The sequence below is a fragment of the Vombatus ursinus genome, unplaced genomic scaffold, assembly GCF_900497805.2.
Source record: "Vombatus ursinus unplaced genomic scaffold, bare-nosed wombat genome assembly UNPS02014786.1, whole genome shotgun sequence".
Classification (NCBI taxonomy): Eukaryota; Metazoa; Chordata; class Mammalia; order Diprotodontia; family Vombatidae; genus Vombatus; species Vombatus ursinus.
The window spans coordinates 44633178-44646074 of record NW_020954564.1 but is presented as its reverse complement, the minus strand read 5'-3'; the positions used below and the strand labels follow the sequence as shown (position 1 = coordinate 44646074).

The 12897-nt window shown below is 33.4% G+C and overlaps 1 protein-coding gene across 7 annotated transcripts in view; it reads left to right on the top strand.

Moving 5' to 3' along the window:
• LOC114046842 (roquin-2) overlaps positions 1–12897 on the top strand; it is a 60409-nt gene that overhangs the window by 27825 nt on the left and 19687 nt on the right. For 5 of the 7 annotated variants that reach the window (XM_027867387.1, XM_027867386.1, XM_027867381.1 and 2 more), the window contains exons 9-10: positions 1711–1823; positions 8153–8203. In XM_027867387.1, coding sequence (XP_027723188.1) covers positions 1711–1823; positions 8153–8203 — 164 coding nt within the window. The remainder of the gene's footprint in view (positions 1–1710; positions 1824–8152; positions 8204–12897) is intronic. The other 2 variants (XM_027867385.1, XM_027867388.1) reach the window with 1 other exon arrangement.

Genomic DNA, 12897 nt, shown 5'->3' with positions numbered 1-12897 from the left:
TCACTTTTGTTGTCCCACTTTCACCTTTTACACCTGAAGTATTGTAATAGCCTACTGTTTAGACATTTACTAGCCGTGTGACCCTGGGCAAGTCACTTAACCCTGTTTTCCTCAGTTCCTCATCTGTAAAATGAGCTGGAAAAGGAAATGACAAACCACTCTAGCATCTTAGCCAAGAAAGCCCCAAAATGGGGTTATGGAGTGTCAGACATGACTGAAACAACTGAACAACAACAACACTATTTAGTCCTCTTGCCTTAAGTCTCTTCTCACTCTAGTCCATGTTCTGCTCAGCTAGCAATTGATCTTTCTAAAAATGATCATATCATTCCCCTATTCCATAAACTTCAGTGACTTCCTGTTGCCTCCAGGATCAAATATAAAATCTTCTGCCTTTCAAATCCTTCAAAATTAGCCCCTTCCTACTTTTCTAGTCTTTTTATATCTTACTTTCCTCCATGTACTCTGCATTCCAGTAACACTAACCTTGTTGTTCTTCACATGAGACATTCCATCTCTTAATTCCAGGTGCTTTCACTGGCAGTGCATTATGCCTACAATGTGCTTCCTCATTTCTATTTCCTAGCCTCCCTGGCTTCCTTCAGATCTCAGCTAAAGTCCCACCTTCTGTAAGAAACTTTTCCCAGGACTTCTTAATATTCGTATCTTCACTTTGAGAATGAACCCATTTTATCCAGTACGTCTTGTTTACATATAATTGTTTCCATGTTGTTTCCCCCTTTAGTTTGAATTCCTTGAAAGGAGTGACCGTTCTTTTGCCCTTCTTTGTGTCCCTAGCACTTAGCACAGTGCCTGGCACATAGTAGGCGATTAATAAATGTAAATGTTAGTTGATTAATAGTGTCCTCCATCTAGTAGGTGCTTGATAAATATTTGTTGAACTTAAATGAATTTCAAAATTCACAGCCATATCACATAACCTGAAAGAATACTCATATTTATAATGTGTGCTTTTATTGTTGTCAGCTCTGGATAATTGAAAATTCCATGCAGTTTCATATTTATGATTATGTTTCTTTTCCTCTTTTTGATTTTGAGCCCAGCCCCTCATCTATATATAGTAGCTGTCCCAGATAACTAACTCACGTACATCTGTCCAATTGCCTGTTGTAACTTGGCAAAGTATTTTTCATCTCTTTTTTTCCCTAGTTTTGGCGAGCAGTCCAAACTCTTTCAGGCAACCATGAGTCTCATTGAGGAGATCCAGTAGTTTTTCTAAACAATAAGCCTGGCAGTCTGCATATGATGTGTTCAAATAAAAATATTTGGAAATGTTTTTCTTTTATAGCATCTTTTATAAATTCTAGGCTTAGTTCTTGAATGTTAAATATTTTGTTTTGATGGTAGTAGAGAACTTTAAGTTGATAAAGAAGTGGTCCTCTTTAAGATTTGTGTGAATCATCATATTATTTTCTTCTCAGTGCATAGTTAGGACATTTGAACCAATTTCAGTTAATCCACAAAAGATTGTCTGTAATGGTTGCTGTACTGCACAGTGTGGGACTTCTCTTGTAGTCACCTAGTTATAGGCAAACTGAGCAATTTACTTATCTAATGAGAAGACATAGCTAAGGGTGTGATTTGAAAGAACTTAACATCCAGGCATGAATAGTAGCTAGTCTTTCCTTTTCTATAAATTTAAACAGTATTGGCATCTTAAATGCAATCACTTTTATTTTTCTTTTTTAGCCGCAGCCAAATAGCAAATATAAAACTAGTATGTGCCGAGATCTGCGACAGCAGGGGGGGTGTCCACGAGGAACAAATTGTACATTTGCTCATTCTCAGGAAGAGCTTGAAAAGTAAGTATGAGAACTTTACCTTTTGGTGGTTCAATGTACTGACTTATAGAAATATAATGATCCATTTATTGATTTTGTAACAATAGAGGATGCAGATAGTCTCATTTTGTAAGTGCTTTAAATCGCTAAATTTCTATTTGCCAAATAAATAAAATGAACGTCAGAAGCACATTGGAACCTTTTCTCTATTGCTGTCTGTACCTTGGTACCATAGTTGATCCAGGGCCAGCATTCCCATTAAATTAAACATGGGCAAGCGTCTCCTTCAAGGAATTATATAAAGAATCTGTGATTTTTGTTGGTTTGAAGATTCCTTCCACCAACTTAGGTAACATGTGACTTGACAGATGATCTTCTAGATTTATAATGGAAAATTGGTGAAGCTGTAGGGTTTAGTTGTCAACTCAGGTTTCACTGTCATACAAATAGCCTGACCTAGAAGATATACTTGAACTGTTCAAGGGTCCTGTCCAGTTTTTATCTTCCAGTGGAAGCCTGGAAGAAATCCCTTCCAGTCCTATTTGTTCTGTCCCTATCACCACCTTACTATCCCTAATATGCTGCTCAATATATTCCTAAGCCATAGTCTATTGAATAAACTCTGAAATACATAAGTAGTATGCCAGCAAATAAATGCAGATATTCCACATTGCTCTCCTGTTAGTAAAATATGGGTTCCTTTTATTTTTTCTGGCTCCCATATACTTTCTTCCTAACCTCTTCAGTTATTTCAATAAACAACTATTTGTTAAATATTTACTGTGTGCCAGGAACTATTTATAGATGTTGGGAATACAAAGACAAAAATTGAAACAGCCCCTGCTCAAGAAGTTTACTTTCTTTTGGGGTTGACAGCAAGTACACATATAAGAATACATAGAATAAGTAGAAAATAAATACAACATTATGTAAGTAAGGAAGGCATTAGCATTTGGGGGTATCAGGAAGGGCTTTATGTAGGAATTAGTGCTTGAGCTAGGTATTTGAAGGTAATTATTCTATGAGACGGCAGTGAAAAGGAGGGGCATTCTAGGACAAAACAGAGATAGTAACCTATGAAAAAAACAACAAGAAGGTCAGTTTGGCTGGACCAAAGTTCTCAGACTCCATGCAGGCAGTGTGATGTGAATTAGATTAAAATGTGATTGGGAAATGTTTAAAATACAAAATAAATAATGTTAATTTGTGGTTTTGTAAGTCTGCTGGGGAGGGATCTATTTCTATTTAAGCTTGACACCCCTGAGCTAGGTTCTTAAGGGTGAATAACATGATGAGGCTAACAAAGATTGGAGTTCTATTGTGAAGGGCTTTAAATGTCTGAAAGAAGAGTTTATATTTGATCTCAGATGCATTATGGAGCCATTGACTTTATTGAGTAGAGCAATGCTATTGTCAGGCTTGACCTTAAGGAAAATCACTTTGGCAGCTATGAAAGGATGAATTAGAATGTGGACAGTCTTGAGTCAGGGAGGCCGATTGGAAGGCTCTTAATAGTAGACCTGGTGAGAGGTGATGAAGACCCTAAGGTGGTGGCTGCACGAGTTAGTGAGATGGGGAAAGATGCATTTGTAATTACTTTTCTGCCTTCACAGTATGTGAGAGGAAATAATATAATATAAAATAAATCTGTAAAGTTTAAGCTAGAGCCAGATTTTGAACAGTTTTAGGTGTTAAGCCAAGTTTGTATTGTATCCTGTAGTCCCTGAAGCTTTTTGAGCAGTGGAGTGATCATGATTAGACTTGAAGTTTAGAAATATTAATTTGGCAGCTGTGTGGAAGATGGATTGGAGAGCAGTTAGGAAGCTGTTATAATAGTCTTGGCAAGAAGTGATGAAATTCTTGAATTAGGGTGGTGATCATGAGGGTAGAGAAAAGGTGTGGATGTAAGAGTTATTAGAGAGGTAGAATCAAGACATTAGATATAAAGAGGGAGTGAAAGTGCAGAGTGAGGATGACTCTAAGTCTTGTTGATTAGAATTGTAGAGCCCTCAGTAGAAATTAGGACAGTAGGAAGAAGAATGTGGGTTTTGAGAAAAGATAAGTTATGTTTCTGACTTGATGAGTTTGAGATGTTTATGGAACATCCAGTTAGAGATGTATATAATAAGCACAAAATGTTGATGTGAAATGTGGAGGTCGAGGGAGAGTCTGGGACTGAATATGTAGATATCAGAGGGCAAAGAGGTGGTAGTTGAACTTATGGGAAACTCGTGAGACCATGATACAACTCTCCACTGCTCTTTGAGTGACACACAACTTTAATTTTTAGGACTCTGGTTTTCTCTAACTTGCAGACATATAACTTCATCAGAAGAGTATTGCCTTTTTTCTAGGAGAATTAAAAAGGACATCAAATTCACACAATTTTCTGAAGGCATTTCAGCCCACTTTCTTCCCTTTCAATTTTGGACTCATTTCATTGCCCATTCTCATTATATCTAAGCCATATAGACAAGCTTTGCGGTTTTTCCTTCTAGTCTTATATCTTCATTTGGACAGTGGGTATTCTTTATTCATTTCTTTTTTTCCTTGAAGGAGAGGTAGGCCAAACTCTTGAGAGTGATTATAAATCTCATTTTAGAAAGCTATGCAATTTCTCCAGGATTAATGTAATCAATATGATATCATCTGTAAACAGGATCATTTGGAGGACTTCATCATAAATTCCATAGGGAATCCTTTTTCTATTTGTATTTTGTCATGCATCTTCCATGACAGTGGCAAACAATTTTGGCAAGCATATAGTTCTTTGTTTTATCCCTCTGTTGATATTAATAATCACCAAATAAAGTTACTTCTATCTAGTCTTTCAAATTGTATAATTTTTATATTTTTAGAAGAAATTTTGTTGGAGAGCTTTTAAGATATTTTCTCCATAGAATATAATAACTTTTTTATAGTCAGACAGTAAGGGCAATGAGATCTTATATTTTTTATATCTTTCAGTCACTTATGTAACTGAAAGTAGTTCGCCATATATTTTTAAAAGGCTACCTGTTTCCTTCTCATATCTCCAGGGATGCCTTTGATATATCTGTGTGTAAATTTTTTTTTTTTTTTTTGCTTTTTGGTGAGGCGATTGGAGTTAAGGGACTTGCCCAGGGTCACACACAGCTAGTAGGTGTTAAGTGTCTGAGGCTGGATTTGAACTCAGGTCCTCCTGACTCCAAGGCTGAAGCTTATCCACTGTGCCACCTAGCTGCCCCTTAAATAATTAAAAAAAACCAACAAACTTGTAGAGGTAGGAAAGTAGGCAAATGGATCAATACTAAAATTTTCTCATTCACATTTTTTTTTAAAAATAATGAAATACGTGATTTTTTTCCCCACCAGCAAAGGTCTATTCTGCCTTTTCTTGATCTGCTCCAACTCTTCACAGCTTTGTTTTCTTTTGGTTTTCTTAAAAGCTTTATTGATGCCTTTCACTTTTATATCATATTAATTTCCTATATCCCCTTAAGACTCTTTTATCCAGTGAATCTTTCCTTGCAACAAATATTTTAAAAAACTCAACATTTTAGCAAAGCAACCAACAAATCAGCTGTACCTAACAGCATATGAAACATTTCACACCCATTTAGCAAAAGGAATAAAGTGTTTTTTTTTTATCACTTTTCTCAATCTGTCTTTGCATGTCGTAATTACATTATGTTCAGTTCATTTTGTTGTTTTTTGCATTTATGCTTTGATAGTCATTAAGGATACTGACCCTTTTTTGACAGTTCATTTAAAAATTTTTATTTTTACGTGCATTTATTATGTTGTATATATTATTTTCTTGGTTGTGCTTCATTTTGCATTGTTTTATTCTACCCTTATTTCTCTGAATTCCTCATATTTGTTGTTTCTTATATGCTAGTTCTTTGCTATTATGTACCAGAATTTGTTTACCCATTACCCAATCGTTGAGCACTTTGTTTCCAATTATTTTGCTACCTTAAAAAGTGCTCTTTTGGATATTTTTGCTTATGTGGAAACTTCTTTTCTGTCTTTGATATCCTTAGGTTATGTGTGTGCCTAGCATGTCATTCCTGGGTTAAAGCATAGAAATGTTTTAGTCATTTAAAAAAAAAAATCTAAATTATTTCCCCAAATGGTTTGACCATTTAAGAGCTCCATTAGTAGTGTATAAACATGGCTTTCCTTCTCTAGCCTCTCCATCATTGACTATTTCAGCCTTTTGGTATTTCTGCCACTTTGGATATGAGATAAAACGTTAGTTATTTTAATCTTCGTTTCTCTTTATTATTAATGATTTGGAACACTCTTTTATATGGTTGTTAATAGTCTTCTATTCTAATTTGTTAGCTGTTTGTTTCCTTTGACTTATCTATTAGGGAATAGCTCTTGTTCTAGTATGTTTGTTTTAATATCCTTTTATCTTGAATTTTAGTTCATTGGCTATTTGATACAAAGCATTTTCCTCATATAATAAATTTCCTTTTTCCTTACTTCATTGATTTTTGTTATTACAGAAGTTTCCAATTTCATTTCCCTGAAATTTTTTTTGGTGGTCTTTTCAATCTTTATTTGGTTAAGAACTCCTCCTATGTGAAAGGTACTTCCCTGTCCCTTTTCCTCTCAATTTAAAAAATAATGTGACCTTTTATATTTAGATGTCCTATCCATTTGACTTTTGATATTTGGTGTAAAAGTGTTGCTCTAAACCTATTTTTCACCAAAGACCTTTTCAGTTCTCCTAACAGTTCTTGCTGAATAGGGAGGTAGTACTTGACCAAGTAATCAATGCTCTTGGGTCTGTCAGACATTGGTCTGTTAAGTTTGTTTGTTTCAGGGTTTTGCTTATTTTTATTACATTGGTACAGCTCAGTTATAATTGATAAATATGGTTACAATTAGTAGGTCATAGTTCTATTTAAAGAATAAAATGTTTTCCATGTAAATCTTGAGTGTCACTTGTAAATTGACTCTCAGATATTTTGTGCAGTTTCTATTATTTTAGGACAGAGTCTGTTTCATTTTTGCCTTTTTAACCCTAGCACTTAGCACAGTTCCTGTCATATGGTAGGTACTTATAAATGCTTGTTAATTGATTAATATTTCCTCCTGATTTTTGTTATTTCGGTGTATGAATGCTGATAACTTTCATGGGTTTATTTTACATACTGCCACTTTACTGGAGCTCTTGTTTGTCTCAGTTTCTTTGCTGATTCTGAGTTGTTTTTTTTTTTTTCCAGTAAACCACTGTGTTGTATGTTAACACTTAATTTAATTTCCTTTTGATGTTTATCCCTTTTACTCCTTTCTTTTGTCTTTTTGCTTTTGCTATCATTTCTAGAAACTGTCATATAAGAGAAGGGAGAGAAGATAGATATCCTTGCTTTATACCTGCAAAAACTTTTTGTTTTTCTGTATTGCAAATGATTCTAGTTTTTTGTTTCAGGAATAGACTTAATACATTTGGAAATGGCCTTTTTGTTTCTTAGCTTTTTAGAGTTTTCAGCATAAATTGGTGTTGTAGTTTGTCAAAGTATTTTCTTATATTTGATATAATAACGTAGTTTGAGGAAGTTATTTTTATTAGAATTATGTTAATTCTTTTCCTCACACTAAGTTATCCTTGCATACCAATATAATTTGGTCATAATAACTATTTTTGGATGTATTACTTATAGTAATTTTTTTTAGAATTTAAAAAAATTTGCATCAATATTCATCAATGAAAATTAGTTTATAGTTCTCTTTCTCTGCTTTATTCTGCTCAGATTTAGTCACAGGACCTTGTTTGTCAGAAAGGAGTTTTATAGAATGCTTCTTAATTATTGAGAATAACTTATATAGCGTCGGTATAAATTGCTTTAAAAATAATTGATACAATTCACTTGTAAATCCACCTGGCCAATGTTTTTTTCTTTTCATGGTTCCATGTTGATATGTTCAGTTTTGCTTTGTGAAGGTTCTGTTGTTTACGATTTCTCTTTCATGTATTGTTAATTTGGGTATTTCATATTTTTGTAGGTAATCATCCATTTAAAAAATTCTTAGTTTTTGCTGGCATATAATTGTCAACGGTAGTTTTAAGTAACTATATTCATTACTTTGTTTTGAATTCACTTTGCTCATTTAAAATTTTTAATAATTTAACTTTATAATATTAAGCTAAATGTTTATCAGTTTAGTTTGACTCTTCAAAGAATCAGTTTTTAGTTTTGTTTATCATTTCTGTTGTCTTTTCAGTCTCTTTAATTTTCAAGATTTCTTCTTTTGTGCTTATTTTGTTTGTTAATTTGTTGGTTCTCTAGTTTTTTAAATTGAATACTCAGTTTATTAATCCTCTCTTTTTCTATTTTGTTAATGTATGTTTTCAGAGATATAATTTTTCCTCTGAGGACTGCTTTAGCTGCACCCCCAAAATTTTGGTATGTTGTCTCATCATTATCGTTCTCTTTCACATAGTTGTTAATTGTTTCTATGATTTGTTCTTTGATCCAATCATAATTCAGGATGCCATTATTAAGTCTCTATTTTGATTTGTATCTTTTGCTTATATTCCTTGTGTTAGTGGATATTGTATTGGGTTATGATCTGTAAACTATGTTATTAATATTTTTGCCTTATCATACATGTGTATTCTTTGTAACCCAACAACACATAGTCTGTTTTTGTAAAAGTGTCATGTAATGCTGGAAAATAAGTATGTTCTTTAATTTTCCCAGTGATAAAATTGATAAAGTATTTTAAAAGTTGCATGGAGGGAGAGGGGAAAGGAACAGAAAGGGCAAAAAAAGTAACATTTTGTTAATACCCTTCTTAATTATAGAAATCCAAAATGTGGTGTGTTTCTATTTCTTGTACAAGCTTTTCCCATATTCATCATGTTTTGAGATGTTTGTGATTTTTGATAATTGAATTTTAAAAAGAAAATTTTAAAACTCCATGAATCTTTTAAATATAACTTATACAGTCTGTTCAGTTTTATATTTTTCTTTCTGTTCATCTTTATGACAGTTTTATTCAGCATTGAGAGAGGAATATTTTAATCTGCAATTATTATGTTAAAACCTATCTTTTTTTTAACCGTTTAATTAACTTTTCGTTTGTGAATTTACATGCAGTGCCTTTTGGTGAATATATGTTTACTCTTATTAATGATAAATTATATTTAATCTAGTTTCCCTGTTTTAACTAGTCTGACATTTTTGCTTTGTCTGATAGCATGTTTACAATTCCTGTATTTGCAGAAAATTGTTACATTCTATTTTCTTATCCATTCTGCCATACAATTACATTTTAGGTTCTGATAATTAGAGTTATGTCTTCCTCAGTTTATTTTGTATTTAATTTCATATTCTTCCTCTTAAGTTAGCACTTTTCCCCTGGGATTAGTTTTGCTTCTGTTGCTGCAATGGTAGTCTGTTCCCATAAGCTCACCCCGCTGTTCCTAATATACCTTTCCTGTCCCAAGTTCCTTGAATCAAATTCTTAATCCCCTTCCCTCCCCTTCTTTGCTGTCTTTCCTTTCTTCCTCCTTGCCTATCTCAGCTGTAATTCAGAATCTTGCCTTCTCCCCTGTGCCCTAACCTCTTAAAATAAGCAGCATTTTTTTTTTAACTTTTCCAGGAGGTTCTAATTTACTTTGTCTTTCTCCTTATTTGTATTCCTTCTAGGCTATTCTGGTTTCTTTTCTCCCAGGTGGAGCTTCTAGCACTCCAAATTTATTCTTCCTCTTCTTTCCTATTTTGACATTATTCCAATTTTTAGCTTTTGTTCTGTCCCAACACTTCATTACTTCTTATATGTTTATTTTTTTCTTTTGTTTCTGTTTTGACTTCTCTTTTGTGCTTCATTTTTAGAAATGTCAGTTCATGAAACATTATCATGTGGTAGCAGTCATTGAATTCTAAATCATGAGCTTTGACTCTACCTCTTGCCTTTATCATGTTTCTTTAATATTCCTAAGGCCAGGTTAGCCTGTATTTTAATCCGTACACAACCTCTACCCCACCTCACCCCTGCCACCACACACACAGACACACATAGACATACATATATATTATCTTAAGTGCTGGCTATAGAGTCCCATCTTTTTCCTCTGCTGGGGTGGTATTTATTATTGGAGGTGATAGGCCCTTACTCAGAGAAGGTGCTATGTTATTGTGTCCCTTTTCTCCTGATAAAGTCCATTATAATGTTGTCTTCTACCACAGATAGTTTCTTCTCATCCCTCACTCTTACCTCTCACCATGGCCCTGTTTTCAGCTATATTGCATTTCCCTTTCTGAGGTCAGACCTGTCTTCTAATCGCCATCTCAATCTCTTTAACATTTCTTTTATTCTATAGCGCCCCACTCTAGTTTTTAAAAAAAGTTCCTCTTTTATTATTAGCTTAAACATAACCATTTCAGTATACAAAGAAGAAAAATGAACTCTATGAAACCATTGACTTTTGTTACAGTTTTTCTAAAAATGTATTTTAGACTTAACACAGTAGTAACAAGATTTCTATATATCTTTTCTGAACTTTTTTTCTAATTATGTATTTTAATATTCTATTAATACTTTTTGGTGATTAGCATTTGTGTCATTATTCACTAACTCATCTCTGCTTCTCCTTCCCCAAGAGAGAATCTTCCTTTATGACAAATAAATATAGTCAAGTAATACAAATCAAAATTGGCTCTCCAGAAATGAATGTCTCATTGTTCACTTCTTATGTGTGATATTTCTTCAAAGAGGTGGGAGTCAGTTAATTTCCTTTAAATTATTATGTTCATCATGTAAGTTCTGGTTCTCATTTCATCCTGTATCTGTTCATTCAAATATTCTTGGGATGTTTTGAATTTATCATTTCTTCTGGCTCAATAATATTCATTACATTTACATACTATAGTTTGTTCAGCCATTCATCAATTGATGAGAACCCACTTTGTTTTTAAATTCTCTCCTGAGATAAAAACTGCTGCTGTAAGTATTTGTGTAGACATGGGTGCTTATCCTATGTCTTTAATCTGTTTAGGGTATTTGCCTAGTATTGCTATTGCTGGGTCAAAGTGTATTTTACAGTTTGACATTTTGGATATGGTTCCAAAGGGTTTTCCTCATGGTTGAACTATTTCATAACTCTACCAATGGTTCAGTGTTATGACTTTCCTATAGCCCCTCCAATAATTGCCATTTTCAACTTTTGTCGTCTTTGCCAAATCTGATGGGTGGGTGTAAGGTCAAATCTCAGAGTCGTTTTAATTTGCATTTTTTTGGGTTTTCTTTGTGAATATTTCCTCTCCCACTGTACCTTATCTTAAACCCCCTTCTTCCCTTTCCTTTTCCCACTTTTATTTTTTTACATAAGTTTTGTTGATGTATTCTGTTTCTGTATCATTATAGTTATCCCAGACATCCCTCCTCTCCCAGTGAGCCTTTCCACATGACAAATATTTTTTAAAGAGGAAAAGATAATCAGCACAACTGATTACTATAAATTATAAAAGTCTAAAAATGTATGCAATGCTTTGTGGGCCTCTCACCTCCCTGACGGGGTAGGTTGGGAGTGTTCTCTCATATCTCTTCATTCGAGTCCTGCTTGTTCTCTAAAATTTTCTTAGATGTATTTTTTGATTGTTTTGGTATGTTGTCTTTCCATTTACATTTTTGTAGTTACTTTATATATTTTCTAGGGTCTGCTTACTTCACTGCATCAGTTCATACAGATGTTTCCATGCTTCTTTGTATTCATTACACACATCATTTCTTATAGCATAATATATTCCATTACATTCATGTGCCACAATTTGTTTAGCCATTCCCTGATAAATGGGCATCTACTTTGTTTACAATTTTTTGTTAGCACAAAAAGTGCTGCTGGCTATAAACATTTTGTTATATATGGAGATTTTATTCTTAACAATGGCTTCCTTGTATTCCCTTCCTCTTCTTCTTTTAATTAAATTTTATTTTTTCAGTGAACAAAATTCTGCTTTTTCTCCAACTTTTGACCTTTTGAAAAAGAAAAACAAAATCAGTTTAACAGATATACATAAGCAAACAAATATGTCTCAGTCTGTACTCTGAGTCCATTATATCTCACTGAGAAGGAGGGTGGGTAGCATGTTTCTTCACGAGTCCTCCAGAATCATTGTTGGTCATTGCATTGATCAGAATTCTTAAAACTTTGTCTTTACAGTGGTTTTGTTATTATATTAGTTATTCTCCTGGTTATTCTCACATTATATGGGTTCATAACAAGGTTTTACAGGTTCCTTTCAACCAATGCCTATTATAATTTGCCATTATGTTACATTTGTGTGTCATATTTTGTACAGGTATTTCCTAGTTGATGGACACCCCTTACTTTCTACTTCTTTACTACCACAGAAAGATACTATTAAATATTTTTGTACATAAAGGGTTTTGTCTCTTTTCTTTGATCTCTTTGAGGTATAAACATAGTAGTAGTAGAGCTGGGTCAAAGGATGTGTAAAGTTTAGGAATTTTTTTTGACATGGTTCCAGAATGGCTGGACTAGTTCATAGCTCCTTTAACAATTCATTATTCTACCTGTTTTCTCACATTTCCTCCAGAATTTATCAGTTTCTGTTTTTTATCTACTTTGTCAGTATAATGGGTATGAGGTAAAGCGTTAGCTGCTTTAGTTTTCATTTCTCTTATTAGTGATTTGGAGTATTTCTTCCTTTGGCTATTGATAGTTTGGATTTCTTTTTTTTCCTCAAAACTGGCTGTTCATGTTCTTTTACTTTTTATCAGTTATGGAATGCCTCATATTATAAATTTGAAACACTTCTCTGTATAGCTTGGAAGTGAGAGCTTTATTAGTGAAACTTGTTCTAAAGATTTTTTTCCTCAGAAAGCTTCTTTCTTTCTAATTTTAGCTGCATTGATTTTGTGGAAAACTTTTATATAGTCAAAATTGTCCATTTTGTCTTTTGTTATCCTCTTTATCTTTTATTTGATTCTGAACTCTTTGCTTATCCATAGATCCTGACCCTCTTTTCTTATGCTGGTTAATTCAATGTGTATCTCCTCTTTTGTTTAAGGATCCTGAGATCCTTAATCTCCCCACCTTCATTTCCATGTTTGTATTCTCATTTTCTAGTGT